Below are 23,435 nucleotides of genomic sequence, written 5' to 3' on the forward strand. Positions count from 1 at the left end.
GTATAGACCCCATAGAAATGTGTGGTATTGGGGCACCACATGACGGTGCCCTAAGACTGCTGAATAATTACTCGCGTCGGAACTACACCATATCACTTGAACTGCAGTTTAAGACACTGTTAGTCCGACAAAAACGGAAAAAATGGAAACAAATTAGACATCGCATATTAGACAAACATAGCACCTTGTTCACTTTGTACAAGGAAACAAAAAACCATAACTTGAAAATATCTGAACTACAAGGACAACATCAAATGCTAGAGGAATGATTTCCACTGCTATTGTATTGTACATTATACAACCTTCCTTCTACAAAGCCTTTGTCCTACCTACATGGTCCACCTTCATCAAAGATCTGCATACCAGTTTTGTTGATGATGCATGCCCGACCACTCCCGGGAGCATCGGCATTTAACTCGAAGACAATCTGGAAAACAGCCGCCGATTAGTCCTGATGTTTTTATCAAGGGATGACATGCAATGATATTCTCTATGCTCCATTTGTTTCAGCGGTTTTTTCCTATGGAAACATTTTCAACGAAAACAAGTATTTGGTGGTTGCAGCCGCGAAGATGATGATGGTGCTTGTGGTGGTGGCGGAGTAGCGGCTGGTTGGTTGCGGTTGAGTGGCAATAGTGGTAATATTTATTGTCCGCAAAACATTTTCCACTTTTGAAAAGTGCGAAACATATTTGCTGAAATTAACTACTTTTCCATTAAAATTACGCGTTTTCGTGGAGAAAAAAAACAAGTTGTTTTGTTTTCCATCGCACAAAGTACCAAAAGTACATAAAACGTTTATAGTTTTCCATCATAAACAAAAGGGGCGTAGGTGTCCATTTACAAGTTGAACTTATGCTCAGAACGAACTAAAAGAGGAAACAGACCTGTTGAACAAAGAAGCAGCATAATCCAACTTGCTACTCGCACTTGATAGAGCGGTATATGTGGCGGACAAAGAACAAAGTGGCACGGAAACCCACAGCCCCAAGCATGAGGAAGAAACCATAGCAGATGCAAGCCATGTATCCAAAGAAAAAGGAGTTTTGCATGAAACCAGACATATCTGAACGGGCATGATAATAGTATAAGCAGTAGCCATAGATGAACAAGCCAGTTGATCCACCACAAAGGAATGACCTGGTAATGAAAATAAACCATGTACGGGTCAGTGCTTGGAGCAATGACAACCCTCTAAATCCAACAATATCCTGTGGGAATCATTTAAAAAAGGAAATCTGCTTACTCATGCAATTAAGAATTCAACATTTCACCATTCTTAGACAAGGACAGTTCTATAGCTAGTATAATGTGGCAAAGTTTGCACTAACCATTACTGAGTTCCTTAACATTGTACGAAAGTGATATATTTGCATGCAAAATAACGTTTACTGTAAACAAACCACACTCATACTACTTTGGCCTATAATATGTTAAATGGCCCCTTCTACTTATAACAATTACTCATGCCAGACACTCCAGTCCTCAACACGCAGATAAAGCTACGGGATCCGTGACCGATATTTTTAGTTGGACATACACCTAATAAGCATGCTTTGTAACAAGCATGTGTTGTTTGAAGTTCTCGTGAACTATACAGAAGGCTCCTCTATTATGCATAAAAGGCCCCAATGGCACCTACCACTTAGCCAAGACAATAATAGATAGAAATTGAGAAATAAGAATATTTAGGCTTGTCATCTTATCCTTGAGATGAGAATAGATGAATCCAACCGTTGGGGCATGTCTACTTGTATTCATCTACCTATATATAATGCACGGTAGGTTGGCCTTCAGAAAGAGAACATAATTGAACCAACTCGAGACATCAAACAAGTTTATGTGGTCAAATCATTAAGATGAAAACTGTTGTAATGGCACATAAAGGAGGGAAAGAGAAATAGAAACAAAATAGGAGTATGGGCACAACTGTCCACAAGGAAAAGAAGATAAAGAAGAAGAAAACGAATGAAAACTCGAACATAGAAACACATTACAAGAAGCATTGAAGTAGAATATCAATTCCTGCAGAGTAGCCTTGTTAACATGAAACAGAATGAAGCATTCGGTAGTTAACAGTCTGCACAACTGTTCAGTTAAGAATGATGCAGAAACAACAAAAACACAATTATTAGTACCTACCTCCACCACCATTTATGATCCTCAGCAGCAAGTTGGAAGTACGTCAAAGCCACGGTAATAAAAGCAGTCACGATCACAAGAATGATGAATACTATAAATAAGATGCTGTATATCGTGTAAATTTTGTGACCCCAAACACTTGCAAATATGTAATAAAGTTCAATGTATATTGCGCTGAAAGGGAGAAACCCAGCCATAGCCATCTGAGGAAGGGCTTCACGATACCAAGGCAATGGTGGGATCTCTCTAGGAAATTTTGCTGTGCGCACAGGAGCTTGAAACTCGGACTTGCTATTCTTTCCAGCTATACCACCCAATACCAGCAAAGGTGATGTTACTAGAGTCCATATAAGAAATATTACCACAATTGTACCAAATGGAAGTGCTGCAGTTGCTCTGTAGGCAATCGCAACAGTATTAAGAAAGCAGAATGTGAGAAACAGGGGTCCACAAAAGAGGCTTCCAGTCAATAACAAATTTCTCACCTGCCAAGTCAAGAATGGAAATTTTGACTAGTGAATTTTCAATAGAAGTTCCAATTACAATAACAATAACTAGTTGTTGGACAACATGATCAGCCTTATTGGCTACAAGTATATTGATGATTACAAAGAAGCATATCACAATATATACATAATAAACCAAAGTCAATTTCCTTTACTCAGTTTTTTTTTTGAACATCATTTCCTTTACTCAGTTTAATCCAAGAATTCTTATCCCTGGGATGATCAACAAGACAGATTGTGAGAAAGAAGAAAGAAAAAAGAAGAGAAATCCTGTGTGCTGCAGACAAACAAAATGGAATTCCTATGAAATTTTTTTTCAATATTCCAAATGAATTCAATTCAAGATTTTATTTATTTATACTAGAGAAATAATAAAGAATTTCTATGGTTTCTACTTGCATCAAAAACTGCTAATAGCTTCAAACCAAACCTACCTCCAAATAAAAGTAATGAGATTATTCTACTCTAACAGATACGGACACGAGACAACACGACACAGACACACAGACACGTGGTGGGATATGTTAAATACATAAATATTTTTAAACACATACATGTATCATTCATATATTACACAAAGATATTGACCTATAACTTTGAAATTTCTTACTTTTATCTAGAATATTTCTTAATTTTAACATAAAGTTCATAAACTATAACATTTTTACCCCATCCCAAGTTTTGAAAATTACATTACAACCAATATTTCTTAATTTTAACATAAACTATTACATTTTTCATTCTTAAATTATTTAATATTAGTTTTTAATTTGTTTCACATTTCAAATATTAAATTTTGTACCCCATTCCAAGTATTGAAAATTACATTACAACCCAAAACGTGTCTCGCGTGTGCCCTCTAAGTGTCGGGTACGTTAGTGTGTGTCTAAACGTGTCCGACTTAGAAAAAAATAAGTAAATACTTGAACACAATTTTCCATGCGTCGGGAAGTGTCCGAGCGTGTCCGTGTCTGACACATCTGCGGTACAGATACCCAAAGGCCGGAGACGTGTCCGTGCTTCTTAGCTTCTACTCCTCATAACTGGATTTCCATAAAGGCATAAACATTTGAAAGAATAATTTCTTCCAGCAAATCCCCCCCCCCACCCCCCCCCCCCCCCCCCCCCCCCCCCCCCGCGATTCACTTCCAAAGCCCCAAAATCAAATTTGTCCCTCTGCCCTCTCTGCTCCATGTTCCAAATGTAGTTCAGAATACAATCAGCACAGAACCGATAATTACCAAAATCCAAACCAATGCTTTAAAGTGAACTCCTTTAACGTCTGTACTTCTCAATCAAATCACACTCCCTCCTCATGAGAGAGAGAGAGAAGGGGGGAGGGAGGAGTACTGAGTACAACAACTAAATTACCAATGTCAATTGTCAAAACAAATTTTTGCACAGATTTGACAGAAATACCTTTGTTAACTGAAACTACACACATTTTGCTAGTCATTCTTACAGAAGCCTAGTTTTCTACTGTACCAAGGGGATAAGCACCATAAAATAAGTATTTTCCCAATACAAAATCAGGACCATCACCCAACAGAATGCTTGATGACCATTAAGTTCAAAGCTAAATTTTTCAAGCAGCCCATTAAACCATGCTTACAATAAAGACAAAATAACTTGACAAGAAATAAGAAATGTATGCTTAAGAGTCAGATAGAAAGCTTCAGTACTGTGAGAGTGAGACTAAATGGCTCTCTCACATGGACACATCTAAATGTATTAAGTAACAAGTACCATTGACAATATGCACCCATGACCCAGCTTTGTTTCTGACATGTCTTTTGGCAACCACCCAAGCACGAACATGGGATAAGGTGCCTTTTGGACACGTACAGCATGCCTTGTAATATATGTGTACCTTAATGCCAAGTTAATATGTTCCCTCCATTACATGGTTGCTTCAAGATGAGTAGAGCGCCCAAGCTGAAATCTCCATGTTACATGAAAACACGATTTTACGCTGGGAACAGAACAAAGTAAGTTCATGTCTCCCTAAATTCTTAGGATTCGGGGACTTCATGACCAAACAGACCAAAAATTGACATGTGCACTTAATTTTCGGCAACATAAGCATAGCTAACTAGTACCCTATCCAGAGCCTGCAACTAGCGAATCGGATAAATAACTAAAGTATGCAATGCTGAAACAAACTCTCAACAACATATCTGAAAAACACAGGCAATAAAGAAAACTCATGTCTACGTACCCAGTTTGTTCCTTCAAGCTGGCAATAGAAAGAGGTTGCAGTATAGCCTGCTATCCCAGACGTGAGTGCGTATATAACGACGAGGGCAGTAAACAAAGCTCCACGGTTGTATGGATAAAAAACGCCAACAAGAGCAAGTATAAAGATAAAGATAGTACTGAAAAACAAAAAATCATGGTTACCAAATTGCTTTAAGAGATATAGGGGGCAAAGGGGAAAACTTTGCTCATCAATTAGTGACAAGCAGAGATAAAAATGATCAAATAAAAAGCTCTGAAAAGATAATTACAGGGCGAACAACTGGGTGCCAGAACCAACAGCAGCAGCTAACAAAGATTTGTACTTCGGGAACCTGAAAACGTCACCATGAATATACTTCCACCCGGTTTCCTCTTGATCATCAGCTGTCTCCTCATCATGAGTGTACCTTTAAGGTATGAAAAGACGTAGCTTACAAATAACTTTAAAAGAATTTTTCAAATGATTGCATGTGTTTAAGCACTGACATTAAGAGACGGGGAATATTCCTTACTTAACAAAATCATTCTTCAGAACTCGCATGAGAATCGTGGCAAGAAAACCAGTTAAAAGGAGAACTGTCACGCAAGAATTGATTATCGAAAACCAATGAATCTCCAAGTGAAATGGAAGTGAAGAAGAATGCGAGTACTTCTCCATCCTTTTCTCAAAAGGAGTCCTTGTTTCCTTCCATTTCACCGTGTACATGAAGTCTATATTAACTTCCTTATCCTCAGTAAGGTCCACAAGGGCATTCGGATCAGTTCTCGCATTGATCTCAATTACACGATCCACGTTGTAGAAGACCTCGAAATGAATATGATTAAATAGGTAATATTTGTAGTCACTAGGGTCAGCTTTGCCTTCCTTGTCAACCTTTCCTATAAAACCCCAAATGGGCAAGTCGTCGTAGTACATTTGGAAGTAGTAATCTTTTATGACAGCATTTCGGAACTGAACAACGTCTTCCTTCTTTAGCTCCTTCCTGCAAACAATTTCAGAGTCCCTTTCAACTAAAAAGTCAAGTTTATAGGGTGCCGTGACCAGCCGATCCCCATTCAACACTTCACCAAGAGCTTCTGTTTTATCTTTCACAACACCTGAAATTGATACCCCGTCAGAGAATAAAAATTAACAATCAGAGAGAGAGAGAGAGAGAGAGAGAGAGAGAGCGAACCTGGTGAACAGAACGGGAGATCGAAGTAGCGGTATGTTTCACTAAATCAAAAGGACATACCAATATTTGATTAGTCAAGAAAATGAAAGAAAAATAGTAATAAACAAGAGCAGAGAACAATATTGTACCACATGTTTTTTTGAAGCTAGCTATCCACGTTACACGTTACTGAACTTTAGAGATTAATACTATAAAACAACTTGGAAATGATTAAAATGCACTATTTGTTGCTGGGGACAATGACTGACCATGAAAGCCAGAAAACATAGAGAGTTGTTTAAGAGCTTGAAAGAATATCCAAAAACTTCAAAATTATAAAGTTGCAAGAACTGAAAAAAACCGACTTTATTTTATTTGCAAAGTTTATCTCTCATTCTTAAAATAAACAATAAATTCAGTACAGAACTGCTAGAGCATTTCAATAAAGAAATTCATTTTTGCTTTTTTGGTTGTACAACATTAGTAGTCTATTAGAGAACTGAAACACAATACTACAAGCTAGGGAGAAACATATTTCAAAGTTGCGACACTGAATTTGTTAGACCAGCATTAAAGAAGTACCAAGAGAGAGAACTTCACCCTTAATTCCCTTACATCAGTCATCAGGCAAGGGGCCTTACTTATCAGGACATTTCAGCCTAAATGGTTGAAGTCGTTGATGTCTACCAGCTGAGTTAAAAGAACTACGCTGACTTTTTTGTTTGCTTTGGGTTGAAATAAATTTGCTTAGATTTAGTTCACTTTCCCAACGGTAAGGTTGCCTCGCTATGACATTGTGGGTGCAGGTTTGAGTCAAGGAAGGATACGCACATCCAACCCTTCCCCATCCCCAGACCAGAGCCTCATGCATGTGTAACACCTTTTTACTTCACTTTCCAAATCTGTCGGTAAACAGCATAACCCTACATAAACATGTACATATACGTGTACATATACATACACGGTATGATCTATGACCCATGCAGATGATAATGTTTCTTATCCCAGTGTATGCTGTGCTAGAATATATATCATCTCTCTTTTTGGATAAGTTAAAACAAACAGAGTCATAAGCTTTAATTCCCATCTTCTAAGAAAGAAACCTAGTTTTGGAACTAACGGACGAGATAAGTCGACCGGAACACCATAAGTCCATTTCGAAAACCAGGCTAATCCAATTATTCATACAATTGTGCTTCAAAAGAAAGCACGCCACTGAGCTATGTTACATAGACCCGGGCGCGAGTATCGGGTGCACCCAGTCCAAGCGTCGCACCTTCCTAAACTTAAATCTTATGATACTGGGATATGTGTCCCCAAATTGGATATGGGTATGGCCGTATGGGGATACTTCCTGAAAACTTGTTTGTAGTTTATATTGCATAATTTTTTCAGATTATGTACCACAAATTATATTTCGAAAGGTATTTAAAAACAGAAGGGGTTAAGAAAAACATGCATTTGCTATTTCTTGTCCCCATGAAATACTCGAAATATTGCTTTTCTAGCTAATTTGATATTCATTTTTTTGTAAATATCATAACAATTAGAGATTCCGAGTGTCCAAAATGGATACATGTCGGACACCTCAGCACAAGTACTTGAGCCAAAATGAATGATCCCTGTAACATAGCCCCTGAGACGCGCCTATTTTGTTTTTCATAACTCAGGCGTCCGAACCAGTTTACGCATATATTAGTTTTTACTAATAATTGTTTTTCGAGCCAACTTATGCACATATTAGACAAGGAAGACGAACAAAATCACCGCGCGGAGACGTGCATATTTTTTTTTCATAACTCAAGGTGCCTGAGCCAGCTTAGGCATATATTAGGGTATAAGCATATATCACGTTTTCTAATAACTCAGTTGTTCGAGCCAGCGCATAGGAGATAACGAAGAACAAAATCATACCGTGGGGAGACACATACTATTTTTTAATAACTCAGGTTAATAATTCAGGTGTCCGAGCCAATTTACGCTCGTAATATTTAACGGAGACGGACAAAATGAGACGATAGGAGGGGAGGGGGGGAATAGATCGATTACCTAGGGTTGTGGAAAGGGCCGACCTTGTTGGCGTAGAGAGGGACGGCATCTCCGATGTTGTATTTGTGATCAGACGCGTCTGGTCTCACCTGAGTTGCACTGCACATGATGGTGAAAAGTGCGACGGCGACGAACCACCAGTCCATCGTCTTCTTCTCCGTTTTCGCTGGACAGCTCTTCCACTGGAAGGTTCCACTGCAGAGGAGAGAGAGAGAGAGAGAGAGAGAGAGAGAGAGAACAGATCGAGATTACTCTTTGGGGTTCGAAACGGAAGCAGGGAATGGGGAGTGGGGGAGTGTGACCACGCGCCTACGTAGAGAGTGGAGAATATATACTATTCGACGTGACTTCCAAACGGCAACGCCGGCAATAATTTGCTAAAGTTGAAATTTTCGTAAACGTTTCTAATTTAGTCTGATTTTTTTTCCAGTGATTTATTGGTTTGTTTTTATTTTAAAAAAAATCGCATTTGTTAGTTTTTCCTTATATTTTTGTGAATTATTGAATTTTTCTCTACGAGAAGAATTGAAAAAGTAAAAAAAATTGATCAAAATTTTAAAATTTTATTGAATAAAAACAAAAATAAGTCAAAAAAATAACAAAATTTATGAGTTTTGAAATTTTTTGATCTTTTGACTTATTTTTGGGAATTGATTTTCATGCTCCTCTTTTAACTATCCATACTCTTTTTTTTTTTGTTTCTATCAACTTGAATTTACTATCTTGTCATTTATTTAATACATTTTTCTACACATTCAAGGACAATATTGTACTTATTTTCATATGGACAAAAAACAAAAAATAGAGTGTGAATGGTTAAAAGGGGAGTGTGAAAATCATTTTTCTATTTTTTTCTTTATTCAAAAATTATGAGTTTCAATCATAAATTTTTATTTTTTTGATTCATCTCGTCGAGACAAATTAATAATCCCCAAAAATTTGACGCAAAACTAATAAATCCAAATTTCTTTTAAATAAAGACAAACCCATCTGAAAAAAAATGACTTAGTTCATAAAAATACCAATCTGAACAAAACTAGCCTTGGTTGATTTTTTACATTGATTCTAAAAATACTAATCTGAACAAAACGATCGATTCGGACCATTTTTGTAAAATCTGAGACGTATACAAAATCGGTATGTACACGCTTTATGTACATTTATTCATGTTATAGCAAGCTCTATTGGAGTCAGATAAATCCTTCCTTCCAATTTTTCTAACAAGAAGTTAATCCGTACGTGACGCTGGACGTGGACATGATTGAATGAAATTTTTTATGATACAGAAAACAATTGATAAATAATCCAAAAGAGTTGAAATAGGTTCTTTGAAATTTGTTTGAAGTCATAAATTGCTCCAAAAATATAATCAAATTCTGGTGTGTTTATCAAGCGAATTGATATAAAATATTAGCCACTCTCAAGTACTGTGAATTGCTTAACAATCTCCTCAAGATATACAAACTCGATCGATCGCAAACAAAAATTTTAACATACCAACACAATTCGAACTCAAACAGTTTGTCTCGTTAATCAACTCTACTAGAACTTCAAATTTGTAATGAAAAGAAATCGATTTGGAACTTCAAAGCCGCGTCTGCTGTTACAATGGGAAAATAGTACATGAAATGAAAAAAAAAAACTCTTTATTTTAAACACTGCAACATTTGCGTTTTCTAAATGGAACAAAAATAAGTTACAAAAAATGACTAAAAACTAGGATACCAGTATAAAATGGAGTAATGCGAAGATGATGTCAAAAAACGGAGTCGTTTCCAGTTTTCATGAAACACAGTCGTATTCAGTACAAGCTTCCTCCTTCCTTAGAAATCCTGCTTTCCCACATGATCCTTTATGATCAATGATGCGGCTGCACATTTCGTATAGAGCAAGCCACTGGACGTAGAAGGCTAACCATCCAATATTCTACTCGCATTTGATTGAACGGTAGATATGGCGGACAAAGAACAGAGATGCACGGAATCCTATTGTTCCGAGCATGAGAAAGAAACCATAGCATATGCAAGCCATGTAGCCGAAGAAGAACGAGGTTTGCATGAAACCAGACATATCTGATCTTGCGTGGTAGTAGTACAAGCAGTAGGCATATATGAATATACCAGTTGATCCACCACAAAGGAAAGACCTGATAAGAACACCAAAAGCACCAAAAGCACATCAAATCCCAAAAATGCCGGGAAAAACCCAAAAACCAGCCACGGTGTATCAAGCACCCATTGGCATATAATAATCTGAAAGGGAGACATGATGCATATAGCAATTGCGAATGTAGTACCGGGACATACATCATGACAAAAAGAACTGATCTTTTGAAAAACAGGGCAGTGAAAACCCACCAGTGTGTTGATGTTTCCTGAGTTTGTTAAACTGTAGGAGGTCTCCTACAAATAACCACCTTTGGGGTGAATTACTTGTATAATCCATGATTCTCACATATACTTCTGTTTTCTCTACACCACATGGAACAAGTACTGTTTTTTTCGTTTGTTGGGAAAAAAAACGACCCAATATCCAGCTCAAACAAGTTACGAAAATATTCGTAGAGTGAGGTCAAATGGAATCACATTGAAAGGGAGACAATAAGCAAACCATTGGACTGAAAAGTGGCTAATGTACCAATTGAAAATTTCATTTTGAAGAAAATGTAAAATAAAAACTAATGAGATATACTTCACAACTCACAACACAGAAATAATAGAAACTGGTGAACTGCGCACGTACCTCCACCACCACTCGTGATCTTCAGAAGCGAGTTGAAAATATGTCAAAGCCACCGTAATAAATGCAGTCACAATTACGAGAATGATGAAGACTACAAATAAGATGCTGTATATGGTGTAGATCCTGTGACCCCAAACACTGGCGAATATATAGTAGAGTTCAATATAGATTGCACTAAAAGGCAGAAACCCAGCCATTGCCATCTGAGGAAGAGTTCCACGATACCATGGCGATGGGGGGATCTCTCTCGGATACTTTGTAGTCCGTACAGGAGCCTGAAATTCGGCCTTGCTATTCTTTCCAGCTATACCACCCAAAACTAGCAAAGGTGATGTGACTAGAGTCCATATAAGGAGTATCACAGCAATTGTACCTACTGGCAGTGCAGCTGTGGCACTGTAAAAAATTGCAACGGTGTTGAGGAAGCAGAACGTGAGAAGCAGAGGCCCACAGAACAGGCATCCAGTCAACAACAGATTTCTCACCTGAAAAAGTTAGGGTTGCAAGTTGGATCAGCACATTTCCACTTGATTTAGGTAGCAGTGAGCATGTCTAAAAAGTAGAACAAAGGCAACAGTAGAACATTGGCTATGCCGTATATGGTGTAAAACCCATTTCAGGAAAACTTCCAAAAGAAACAGAAGTTGGATACAATTTGATGATTTTGGAGAACAGATATTTACGAGCCATTACTACCATGACCCAAGAATGAACACCAAGGTATCCACCCCAATCACCAAGCAACGAAACCTCAGTTGCAAATGTCATTTGAAATGGTTTAACAAGTCTGTACCCGACACTACGCTGAGATAAAGCAATCTCACTGCCACTATATTTTCAGATATGAAAAAAATGCCCTCTTCCTCTTTGATGTCAATGCTTAAATATGCTACAATGTTGAACGAAGTAGGAGGATTTCTCAACTCAATATTATCACGTTAGCTTTCCATGGTCCTATATTACGTAAAGAGGAGTACTTTACGAGAATTTTTACCAAACCTGTCTCTCAAAAGAAATCAGACGCTCTCATCCTATTACTGTCAAGACGCACTAATACAAGAAATCCAAACTATGCGCACAGTGTGTGAACATCAGGAACTTGATGAGACAAGAAACAATTGTGAGCACAATTATGTGAGAATATTATCCAACACAGTTCAGAGACCCACTAAGTACAAACATATAGAATATTTTTCTTTCCATCTTTCTACTCTTGTTGAATCCGAAAAAGTTCACAAACATGACAAAGCTGCAAACACAAGGCTAAACAAAGTTGATATAAACAGGGCACAACTCTTGAAAGTAAATCAAGATAACAGCACAATAACGTCCAAGGCCACATACCCAATTTATTCCTTCCAGCTGGCAATAGAAAGTAGTCGCTGTATAGCCTGCAATCCCTGATGTTAGGGCATATATGACAACCAGTGCAGTGAACAGAGCTCCCCGGTTGTATGGATAAAAAACACCGACCAATGCTAGTATGAAGATAAAAGTTGTACTGACAGAAAATGCAGAAAAGACAAAAATCAGTCACTGACCAAAGTGACTTGCACAATCAAGCTGCATCCAATAGAACAAGACAGCTTTTAAAAACATATTTACAGGGTGAATAGCTGGGTGCCAGAACCGAGAGCTGCAGCAAGCAGTGACTTGTACTTTGGGAACCTAAAAACATCACCATGGATGTACTTCCACCCAGTTTCTTCTTGTTCATCAGCCGCCTCCTCATCGTTAGCGTACCTTTGGTCAAATAAAAACATATGCATATAATCACGCAAAATTACGGAAGAACATGGTAATATAAAACAGATGACAAGTGTTCCTTACTTGACAAAATCATTCTTTAGGACTCGCATGAGAATCGTGGCAAGAAAACCAGTCAAGAGGAGAACTGTCACGCATGAATTGATTATTGAAAACCAATGGATTTCCAAGTGATGCGGTAGCGAAGAAGACTGTGAGTACTTCTCCATCCGCTTTTCAAAAGTAGTTTCTGTTGCTTTCCACTTGACGGTGTACATGAAATCCGCATCAATTTCCTTATCCTCGGTGACGTCGATAAGGGAACTAGGGTCAGTCCGCGCATTAATCTCAATAACGCGATCCTTATTGTAAAAAATCTCAAAATAAAGACGCCTAAATAGGTAATATTTGTAATCCCTAGGGTCAGCTTTGCCTTCCTTGTCAACCTTTCCTAAGAAACCCCAAAGGGGCAAATCATCATAGTACATTTGGAAGTAGTAGTCTCTTGTGACAGCACTTCGGAACTTCACAACTTCATCCTTCGACAGCTTCTTTGTACAAACAATCTCAGAGTCTTTGTCAACTAAAAAATCAATTTTATATGGGGCACTGACTAACCGGTCTCCATTCAATACTTCACCGAGAGCTTCCTTTTTCTCTTTGACATGATCTGGCATAAAGACCCAATCTCACGTAAATTTCCACTAACGAAAACAAACAATTACTGTAAAACAGAAAGGATAAAAAAGGATGACTGTTTTTGAACCTGGAACACAGAAAGGAAGATCAAAATAGCGGTATGTTTCACTGGAAAAAAGAAGGAACACCCCATTAGCTGATCATCAATAAAATATCTCACATTATCTTCCATTAATTCGAGAACTAACCCCATACAAAATCAACAAAATGTAATGCATTATCTTTCATTGTGATTTTCCCACTAAATCAGATGCATAATTTACAATCTATCTTGAAGTGGCTCAAATTCAATTGATAAATAAACTCACTCACTCAACCCATTTCATTGCAGTTCAAGATTTCCATATTGCAAATTCTTACAAGACTGTTGACACAATGACACAACCAATTCACTTGTAAAATATAATGTTCTCTTACGAAGCTCATCTCTATGACCTTAACAGCTTAACCATATAATTGCCTGTATGGTTTTATAACCTTCTTTATCTTATATTTTTTCTAGGAGTGATGATATATTGCTACCTTTATTTCAATTGTCCCCCTTCCCTCTACGTGATTTTTAGCATATTGAGGTCGCCTAACAGCAAACCAAAATGCAGCCTATTTCATAAGTAGTAATATCAAGTCATCTTGGGCTCAACTGAACTCCAAACTCTAGCCTGATACGAGTTCAAATGAATAAGCTTTTTTACGGACGATCTAAACTCGAGCATGAGAACGCTATTTCTAATATCTTGAATTTATTGGATTACACAACCTAGGTTTCTTGCAAATCACGAAACACGATGCCGTGGATAGACCTCACAGGTCAAAACTCAAAACAGATTCAAGTAGCCGATCCGAATTGATTGGGACCAAGGTTTTAAATATCGACCGTTTTGTCTCATATCGACCAATACATAACGGTCTGTGAGTCATCCGATACCGTTACGCCGATATACTGGTGATATGAGAAATCACATGAGTCGCCGGTTCCCATTATGTATTAGTTGGTTTCTAATTCAAGGGGCCGATACTCGTCTGTTAGAAATGATTTGAAGTTAAAAATTACTTCACAAAATTCACGACCACGACAATCGATTTCCGTTACATATCGCTCGATATTTCCACTACTGTTACACCGCAACCGTTACCCTGAAGTGTCCCGATACAGTTATTTAAAACCTTGATCGGAACTTAAGGCTCGGTTTGTTTTAGTCATGGGTAATGCATACTTTGCTCTAATCCTGATCCACCACCTACTGGGCCCCAACACATAATTTCACAAATACCATTCTGTATTTGTATCCAACGAGATTCAAAAAGCATGCACATTCAGTAAATAGATCCCCAAAAGTCAAATGCTAGGAAAGTACTTGCAACTGAAGAAGAATATATCATGATAAAAATCAAATGGTGGTGGATAGCTATCAAGATCTGCACCTAGGGTTTTGAAAAGGGCCGACTTTGTTGGCGTAGAGAGGGACCGGGTCGCCGAAGTTGTACCTGTGATCCGACCCGTCCGATCTGACCTGCGTTAGGCTGCAAGTTACGAGCAATGATATTGCGACGGCGGCGACGAAGAACCCCGCCATTTCTCTCACGAACCCTCGGGGAGTTCTAGAGAGAGAGAGAGAGAATATGAAATGTAGAGAGAGAGAGAGAGAATAGCACAGGTGCAATGCAAGCCAGGCCTCCAATGGACGAGTACATGTAGAACTGTCCAACTGTAGAAGGAGTATAATAGTGGAGGTTTGATCAAAGGCAATTCAAGGCAGGTTTGATTCAAGGCAGTGCAATGCAAGCCAGGCCTCCAATGGATAGTACAGTATTTTTTGTCTGGAGAGTTGGACCTAAGTCAAATAATCCTCTCGCGGGTGCAGGTACGAGAGTGCAAGCGTGAAAGTTCTTCCGGACCACTAAAATTGGTGAGAGCGAGAATTGAGAGCTTAGGCAGCGGAGAGCAGACTATTTTGAAGGATTATATGTGACTAAGGTTGGACCATGATCAAGCATTTTTATTTTAGTTTTTGAAATGGAAAATGCTAACCTCAGCTTATCGGACAATAGTTAATGCGCCAAAATTGAATTGAAATCTCTGAAATGTGTAAAGATATAAAAAAAAACACATTGATATATGTGAAAAGTACATTGAATTTGTTTGACATTAACTGTGGATTATACACTACTTATTGGGTTGAGGTTAGCAAAAACCGTTTTGGAATTAATGTCCGTGTGTGTTCTTAGATTTTACAAAAAAAAATATGTATTTGCGTCAAATTTCGTAAGACTAATGATTTGTCTTGACGAGAAAATTCAAAAAGAATTTTTTTATAATTATAGTTCTAAAATTTTGATTAAAAATGAAAACTCGAAACTGGTGTTTATATGTTTGTTTTTCTTAACTTTTTTTAATTCTGGTTCATATTTTTAATGTTTTCTATTCTTTTTCTATTGAGGCGAATATTTAATTTCGAAATATTTTCAAGCATAATAAAATTCTCCGAAATATTTTTCAAGCAAAAAAATTCTCCAAATACAAAAGCACCTTCTTATCTTTGGGTTGACTTTTATTTTTTTGCTCTTTTTGGCCGCCCTCGTGGGATGTGAATTAGACTGTTTGGTTAAGAAGTCATACGTTGGGGTGTTTATCGGGATTTTTTTTTTTTTGCCGGACGGTACCACACACGTGTATTCCGTTGAAGATCCAGACTGTCCAAACGTATCTTGAACGGTCCGTATTCTAGGGAGGGAAGGAATAGAGAGAGCGGTGGAGTGAGGAAGAGAAAGAATAAATCTTAGCCGTTTGGAATCGCTAACGAGTACCGTCACGTGATACCGCTCGACGCTCAAAAATTTATCGTGTTTATCAAATACTAATTGTTTTCTAAGAAAGAGAATGTGCACATGATTAATTTAATTAATCCAACTTGGGGCGCTATTTGTGACCCCTTCACATGCCTACGAATAAAATAAATTCGATGCTTAGATGGCATTCTTTTACTCTATACACAGTTGACTTATCCCATGACCAAGATGTACAAGTACAACCAAACGAATTAAAAATCAGTTTGAGTTCTTTGATTGAGAAAAACTTTTACTGGAATCACGGAATGCGCAGTCCAACGACTACAACCCGGCTCCTCTAGAGAGGACGTCGAGTAGAGATTGTCCTTTAAGATTAGTTGGAGTGTAAACAAGTTAGTTCGGACATCTAAATTAAAAAAAAAAAAAAAACAGAGATTGTATTTACCATTCCATGGCAAGTGCTTGTTTTGAAATTGCAAATGAAGGATGAGATTTAAAGCTTGGTTTCCATTTTCACCTTTGTCAATGACTTGTTGCATTTGATTTTTTATTTGTACAAGTCATGCATGTGCAGCTGCTGCAGCACAAGACAAGGCCAAAAAGGCTAACATCATGGCCCAAACCATTGACCACTCTTTACAAGATCAATAACTGATCTCTTTTTCTTTCTTTTTTTATTTGAACAGAACTTGAAAAAATTAAAACCACAAAGAGGTCTGAAAAAACAAATTTCCAAAAACTGCTGAAAAAATTAATTGAATGAGGAGTACTGTGAGAAGCAGTGAACACTTTTTTCCGGGTCGCCCTTAAGCTTGTCTCGTTATCTTCTTCTAGCTCAGAGGAAGAATGGATAAAATGCTATTAAGGGGTGGGGGGCTAGCTAGTATTACAAAGGAAAATTCATTTTGGGTTCAAAAGAGAAGAAATTCATTGGACAGGCAGATTCACACATCTTTTACAACCGACAATCTGAGCATCTCGATTATAGGTTGGCCATTGTTTCGTTTAACGGTTAACCTAGGCAATTTCGCCTTTGTCCTAGAACCCATGCACCTTGAATTCCTAATACTATTACTAAAACCTAGTCCATCTGGGGAACCTTGAATTACTTCTACCTAAGTCCATGTGGGGATTATGAATCCACTCATTGGACTTGGGCCTGATTGCTCATTTCATGGCTTCATAGTCCAAACTGCTTTTGGGTTACCAAACAAGGGATTGGTGCCCCTTGAGATTGTTAGTCTAATCCTTGGCTCAAGAAAAAGGAAAAAAGATGGCCCATGACGTATTTTGATAATTAATATCCGTTAAATATATTTTCAGCATTAACAAATATTCTCAGCATATTCTTAGCGGGTATTAATTATTAAAACTCGTCCTTGGCCATCATTTTCCTCAAGAAAAATACTATCAAACGGGCCTTTAAAGATCAGCATTAGCAAAGTGCTCCGTTCCGCTAAGGTTCTTATTTTGTATAAGTACTTATTTTTTGCTTTACGAGACAGGTCCTGCTCTCATAATACATCACCTTTAATTTGAAAAATAAGTACTTATTTCCCTTAGTAGAACGAGGACTGTACTAAAACTTGGGATATAATTCAAGAGGTAAAAGAGGGCTAATAAAAAAAAAGAAGTATTCTTTCTTCTGTTTTTTTCCAAGTAAGAGGGCTAAATAAGGAACTGAGTAACATATACGTACTTTTGTGGTGTTCTTGCACTGCATAAAACAAAAAAAACAAAAAAAAAAAAGAGTTGTCTTTCCAAAGACATATATCGAATCTTGAAATACATGATAGGGTTAATATTCCAACCAAACGGTTAATAAAACTTAGTCGAGTGAGCTGGCTCGAACACCAACTGAGGTTAGCTCAGTTGGTCAGGACTCTTACATCTCATTAGGAGGTCAAGAGTTCGAGTCTTTCCACCTGTGTATAGTGTCCTGGGGATTGTACTTTGTAATTCACACATGAATGTAGTGATCCTGAGTTATATATTAGTCCGTTTCCCATGCGGACCTCCCGTTCACTAGTTTCGTCTCTTTTAGGGTTTGGTTGATTTTCTGTATCTCTTTTTTTGGGTGGTTATCAGTAACTGTTGTATGGCTTGAACTATATCTAGGTGATTTTTGTAGATGTCGTATGATAAATTTCAATGAATTGAATTGGTATGCCTTTTCCGGGAAGAAAAAAAAAAGATAGGTAAAGAAATGATAGGAGAATTTTCTTTAATTTTTTACTCTTTTGATGAAACTCTAGCTCTACCAATAGTTGATGTGTGAACATGGACTTTTCATAATTCTATTGACCAATTTGAAATCCTAGCACAACCCAAATGAATGGACAAATAAAACAAACTTTTAGCATCTTCGGACACTTGATGTATCGACGATTGAGACTTATAACTAGTATTAAGGTACGATATACTGTTCGATTTAACTTGGAAGATGTGCACGCAATAATTAAATATGTGTTTAGGTAAAAGCGATTAAGTATGAAACTAATAAGCCCGAGATAAAATCTAGGTTTGTAAACAATGCTATATATATTTTCTTTCCTTATTGTTGTCTCTCCTCTAAATAAACCCTTTCGTACTGTAAATTAAACTACAGTGAAAAATAAATTTGGATTGAGAGTGTAGTAAGGTTCTTATTTTCTTTAGCGGGATGGGGCCAAAATCACGCGATAAAAATTACAGAATCAAATTCATAACTTGATGCGCACTCAACAACTTACATGAATTCTCTCTGAGCTCTCTCTCTATCAACTTTATCGATACTTATTAAATTCCTAACTGGTCCAAAGAATATTGAGTTCAGAGAGGAAAAAAAGGTAAAATGTAAGAATAAATTGCTTTTTGATGGGAAAGAGAGAGAGAATAAATTGCTTTACTTGCATTTGCAGATTGTGAAAACAATGGGCTGGTTGGTTCTCTTTGTGGGCGTCCAGTTTTTGAGCTGGTGTCAACCGTCGACCAAAGCACTATGATAAATTTCTCTATCAAAAGGTGGACTGGACCAGGTTATCCGAATTTAAGATTTTTATCGTACCGACGACGCTTCATTCAAATCTCTGCCCTGTAAATTTTCAATACAAAGATATTGACCTACTATGATGGTGACGGATGACAAAAAATTATGGTTTGATTTCAGAATTTCATTTTTTAGTAAAAAGAAAGAGATTTTAATTGATTCTTGATTATAGAAAAAATAAAATAAAAAAAGAAGAAGGTGGTAGAGCCAATTACTCCAAACAACTATATATTGGGCCAAATCCGAAGGTGCTATTGGATAATAGGATAGCAATCATATCTCGAGATCAATTCCTCAAATTATCAAAATCGTTCTATATTAAATTCGAAATAACTAGAATTAATTTCTCAAAATATCCCATGGCTATCTCTCGTACCGGGCTCTCTTGACTTCGATCCCTGGGTCTGGCCCTGCTAAAGCTAAAAACATAAATAAATAAATAAATAAAACCTGCTGAAATTCCTTGGGAAACCCTGCTCTAACCAAAAAAACAGAAAAAGAAAAACTTTGTGCTGAAATTCCTTTAAATTAAAATTTTATAATTAATTAGATCGAAGTATCTTATCATACCACGAATAATAATTTGGAAAGCTCCAAATTATTCTCATCCTACCGAGAAGTTTTTGGGTGCAAATTGGGTACCATCACGTGATACTCAGCCCGCAGCCGGATCGTCCAAACGTGTATTGAACGGTTCAAATCTGAGCACTCTCGCTCCTCCTCAACCGTCCACTCTCTCTCATCTTTTTCTTTCTCTAAAATTCTTACCGTCCAAAACACGTTTGGATGCTTCAGATGCGCGCTCAAATAGCACGTGTAGTATACCTCGGACAAAAGTGAAAACCCCCCTCCCCCTGGTTCCTTCAAGAACATTCCCCCATCTCCTTCTCCCTACAAAAGAATCCAAACCCCCCAAACTCCAAAGCACAAAAAAAAAAAAACCCATAAGAGGTTTGGCGGCACAAATCAAATACTCCATTCCTAGAGAGAGAGAGAGAGAGAGAGAGGAGAGAGATGGGGAAGGCACGTACAGTGGGGATTGGCATGGACTATTCACCAACCAGCAAATCAGCCCTCCGATGGACTATCGAGAACCTGATCGACCCAGGTGATCTCGTCGTGGTCGTCCACGTGTTGTCTTCCAAATCTGATCCTACCAATAAGAAGCTGTTCGAGGACACCGGATCACGTACGTAAATCTACCATTTCTATCTCCTGTTGATTTTAATTTGTAGTTGAACTGCGTTACTCTCTCTCTCCAAAGGCTGTAAACGAATCGAGCTCGTTTTAAAACTTTTAGCACGTTTTATAAATAAGTCGAGCTTAAATTAGCCGTAGCTCAGCTCGGATAGATATAACTCGTATCGTATGCATTGATTCCACGATTTTTGTAATAAACTGTATATCATTATGAGTGAGTAATTAAATTGTGGAGTGTCTTCTTTATTTTTGTTTAGCTTTGGTACCTCTGGAGGAATTTAGAGACATTAATGTGTGCAAGAAATATGGGCTCATCCCTGATCCAGAGGTTCTTGATTTGCTTGATACCGCCTCAAGGACTAAAGCGGTACTCTCTCTCTCTCTCTCTCTCTCTCATTTGTCTTGTACAAATTAATAAATTTTCGGTATTGTTGTTTGTCTTTCTGAAATTTTTATTAGTATTGCGCAGAATCTTTTTAGACTAAACATTCTTCTTCACGAGAATCAAAAACTTAAAAAAACAATCCACTAAAATCGAAATAATTTGAAAAGAGCAATGCTACTGGTACAGCAGAAGTGGGCACAGACAGCGCGTACATCGCACGTTTGGGCCCGTCTCGGATCCAACAAAAATAATCGGAACCGTTTATTTTGTTCAATATATTTTGCTTAAGGTCTCCGTAAAAAATTAGCTCCATCCGACATCGATAAAAGAGTTTACGGAGCATCCAAAATTGCTTAAGAAAATTTCTAAAGCGATTTTTGACGCTTCATTAACGCCCTTATTAATTTCTTCGTTAACCCCCCAACGAAAATTTCTTCGATTTTTGACGATTTTCGACATCGATAAATTTTAAGTCTAAATTTTATTGTCTATTCTCATCGTTTTGATTGCACCTCGAGACGAATCCTTAATCCAAAGTATTTTGACCAAAAAGTAGAAAGATGAGAATAAGCCGGTCTTAAAAAATAACGTAATTCATTTTTAGTCTAAACAAGTTTTCTCTATCAGACGCTTCTATAAACGGGACTTTGTACGAGGTGGGTGATTTTGATTTCGAATCTATATACATGTGTGTGTACGTATGTATATATAAGGTGGTTAATTTTTGTTTTTAAATAGGCTAAGGTGGTGGCCAAGATATATTGGGGGGATCCAAGGGAGAAGCTGTGTAATTGTGTGCAGGATCTAAAGCTTGATTCACTTGTTCTTGGAAGCAGAGGTTTAGGGGCCATTAAAAGGTAATTAAGATGGGTTAATTCTTTGTTGTTACATCATGCATCATGGTCCATGGAGTTAAAAAGTGATGTTTCTAGAGAAATGTCTTTATGGAGTAGTTAATTTGATTAATTACGTTAATAAATAGCACATCAATTCAAGCAATAGTAGAGGTAATGATTAATACGTGATCAAAGGTCAATATATTATTAGATAGCATTGATGCTTTGGTGGGCAAGACAAGATAATATGCACTGATCATACTCTAGATTGAGTTGAGTGTGTCCCCTAACATTAATTATTACATGGCATGCTTTTGGTGGCAAGAAAAATTAATAATTAAGCACTACTATTATTAATTAATGTACTGATTGAAATTAACAAAATCTGGTGATCATATTTACGTACGTATATAAGCTAGCGTGGACCGAAAACGACATTTAACTTGTGAAAAAATGTTCCTAAGGTCATGATTAATGAGTTGCCCCAGCTTCCTCTATTCATGAATTTTTGGATCCGCCGCGGTTGCTAGCTAGCTAGGGACAGAAATATGTGTGTGTCTAGGTACTGTCTAGTGCCATCAGATTGAGTCTTGTATGTGCATTTATGGAACCTTTTTTGCTAAGCCAAACGGATGGAGGGGTTGACCAGGCATGGCGACCTGCTCCTGGGCATGATCATAGAGCCGTACAAATTCGTAGCGAATCTCCAGGAGAGGATCAAAACCCAAAGGTGAGTACTGCACCACCTGCGGCCAAAGCGCTCAGCGAGGAGGGATTGTAAGGGTCCAAAGACCCGAGCCGTGAGGCCATCGCCCCAGGGTTCGAGGGGTCGTTGATAGCACGCCTCAAACCCGCAACCTACTGATCCCACGAAAGACGTGCTGACCACCAGGCCACCTCCCAGGTGGTCGCATTTATGGAACCTACATACATTAGTTAATTAAGTCAAAATTTGTCTCAATCGTAATTGTTACATAAAAATATATATGTATTATATATTAACATATGATCCATGTACAAAAATTTCATAATTCACGTCAAATGTGTACAGTATGCAATTCTTGAATTTTATATATATATATATATATATATATATATATATATATATATATATATATATATATATATATATATAACATTGGCAGAAAAGTTCTTAAATATCTATTCATTTATAATATGTAATTTTTACATGCATACATGCTGCAGGGTGTTGCTTGGGAGTGTGAGCAACTACGTGGTGCAAAATGCTGTGTGCCCAGTCACTGTAGTGAAGGGTCCGAACATGCCCAGGCCTTAATTTTCTGGTCCCATTTATATCAACCTTAACTCCAAAGAGAGAGAAATGGGAATTAAAGTGGAGAGTAGATGGAAGCAATTATTATTGTTGATGGGGGAAAAGCTTAATTACTGGTTAATTAAGGGTTCTATATGTGTTTGTAGCAGCTGGTTTGTTGTTTCTATCTCTTTTGGGTTTTGCTTGTCATGTGTAAGTATCTGTGTAAGGATATTGGGTTTGGTAACTTTTAGCTATAAGTTAATTACCCAAGGAAAAAAAAAATCATATATGACTATTAGCTACCTTTTGTATTACTAGAATTTGTTCTAGTCATGATTATATTATGAGTTTGGCATTATACGTACCCAAAGTCGCATAATTTGCGTGCGCGTGCGTGAGCAGAAGTGCGAGCGTGGAAGTCTCTTTGAAACACATTCCAAACTGCTAAACTTCCGTAAGAGTGAGGATTGAGAGCACAAGTGCAATGCGAAAATTGAGAGCAATAAGGCTGGACATTTAAATGAATTATTGACTATGGTAATACCAAAATTATAGCTAGTGGTTACTGGTTATCCTTAGGTAATGCACATGCAAGTGTGAATGAAGATTAGATGCAAGCAAAAAATTTGGAATGCTGCTTTTTCAAT

General features: G+C 37.5%; 3 protein-coding genes across 5 annotated transcripts; 1 reads left to right on the forward strand and 2 right to left on the reverse strand.

Moving 5' to 3' along the window:
• Positions 1-143: 143 nt before the first annotated feature.
• On the reverse strand, positions 144-8,389 carry LOC131302685 (transmembrane 9 superfamily member 3-like). The gene is made up of 8 exons (XM_058329441.1): positions 8,090-8,389; positions 6,062-6,102; positions 5,399-5,984; positions 5,156-5,293; positions 4,867-5,023; positions 2,143-2,627; positions 888-1,140; positions 144-427 (listed from the first exon to the last, which is right to left on the reverse strand). Exons 1-7 carry the CDS (start codon positions 8,233-8,235, stop codon positions 921-923), a joined length of 1,773 nt encoding a protein of 590 aa, XP_058185424.1. The 5' UTR covers positions 8,236-8,389; the 3' UTR covers positions 144-427; positions 888-920.
• Positions 8,390-9,644: 1,255 nt separating this feature from the next.
• On the reverse strand, positions 9,645-15,109 carry LOC131302686 (transmembrane 9 superfamily member 3-like). Of its 2 annotated transcripts, XM_058329442.1 has the most exons (8): positions 14,923-15,097; positions 14,699-14,891; positions 13,344-13,384; positions 12,662-13,247; positions 12,437-12,574; positions 12,176-12,332; positions 10,832-11,316; positions 9,645-10,235 (listed from the first exon to the last, which is right to left on the reverse strand). In XM_058329442.1, the coding sequence occupies exons 1-8, from the start codon at positions 14,966-14,968 to the stop codon at positions 10,016-10,018; spliced, it is 1,866 nt and encodes a 621-aa protein (XP_058185425.1). In that variant the 5' UTR covers positions 14,969-15,097; the 3' UTR covers positions 9,645-10,015. The 2 variants fall into 2 exon arrangements, with proteins under 2 accessions (XP_058185425.1, XP_058185426.1); XM_058329443.1 differs by having other exon boundaries at positions 14,699-15,109.
• A 4,825-nt stretch (positions 15,110-19,934) lies between these two features.
• Positions 19,935-23,102, forward strand: LOC131302687 (universal stress protein PHOS34). 2 transcript variants are annotated; one of them, XM_058329445.1, is made up of 5 exons: positions 19,968-20,280; positions 20,549-20,658; positions 21,415-21,533; positions 22,719-22,816; positions 22,874-23,102. In XM_058329445.1, exons 1-4 carry the CDS (start codon positions 20,106-20,108, stop codon positions 22,807-22,809), a joined length of 495 nt encoding a protein of 164 aa, XP_058185428.1. In that variant the 5' UTR covers positions 19,968-20,105; the 3' UTR covers positions 22,810-22,816; positions 22,874-23,102. The 2 variants fall into 2 exon arrangements, with proteins under 2 accessions (XP_058185427.1, XP_058185428.1); XM_058329444.1 differs by having other exon boundaries at positions 19,935-20,280; positions 22,719-23,102.
• Positions 23,103-23,435: the final 333 nt, after the last annotated feature.

Source organism: Rhododendron vialii, chromosome 10a (genome assembly GCF_030253575.1).
Source record: "Rhododendron vialii isolate Sample 1 chromosome 10a, ASM3025357v1".
NCBI classification, from domain to species: domain Eukaryota; kingdom Viridiplantae; phylum Streptophyta; class Magnoliopsida; order Ericales; family Ericaceae; genus Rhododendron; species Rhododendron vialii.

What these genes read in the sequence shown, in the direction of transcription:
- LOC131302685 (XM_058329441.1), bottom strand. Translation starts at nt 8,235, where the DNA reads ATGGACTGGTGGTTCGTCGCCGTCGCACTTTTCACCATCATGTGCAGT. An exon ending in TCTCCCGTTCTGTTCACCAG is followed by an intron (nt 5,985 to 6,061) that starts GTTCGCTCTCTC and finishes TATCAATTTCAG; the next exon opens with GTGTTGTGAAAGATAAAACA. An exon ending in GGCACCCAGTTGTTCGCCCT is followed by an intron (nt 5,024 to 5,155) that starts GTAATTATCTTT and finishes TTTGTTTTTCAG; the next exon opens with TACTATCTTTATCTTTATAC.
- LOC131302686 (XM_058329442.1), bottom strand. Translation starts at nt 14,968, where the DNA reads ATGTACTCGTCCATTGGAGGCCTGGCTTGCATTGCACCTGTGCTAT. An exon ending in GGCACCCAGCTATTCACCCT is followed by an intron (nt 12,333 to 12,436) that starts GTAAATATGTTT and finishes ATTTTCTGTCAG; the next exon opens with TACAACTTTTATCTTCATAC. An exon ending in GATCACGAGTGGTGGTGGAG is followed by an intron (nt 10,236 to 10,831) that starts GTACGTGCGCAG and finishes TGTTCTTATCAG; the next exon opens with GTCTTTCCTTTGTGGTGGAT.
- LOC131302687 (XM_058329444.1), top strand. Translation starts at nt 20,106, where the DNA reads ATGGGGAAGGCACGTACAGTGGGGATTGGCATGGACTATTCACCAACC. An exon ending in GTTCGAGGACACCGGATCAC is followed by an intron (nt 20,281 to 20,548) that starts GTACGTAAATCT and finishes ATTTTTGTTTAG; the next exon opens with CTTTGGTACCTCTGGAGGAA. An exon ending in GGTTTAGGGGCCATTAAAAG is followed by an intron (nt 21,534 to 22,718) that starts GTAATTAAGATG and finishes TACATGCTGCAG; the next exon opens with GGTGTTGCTTGGGAGTGTGA.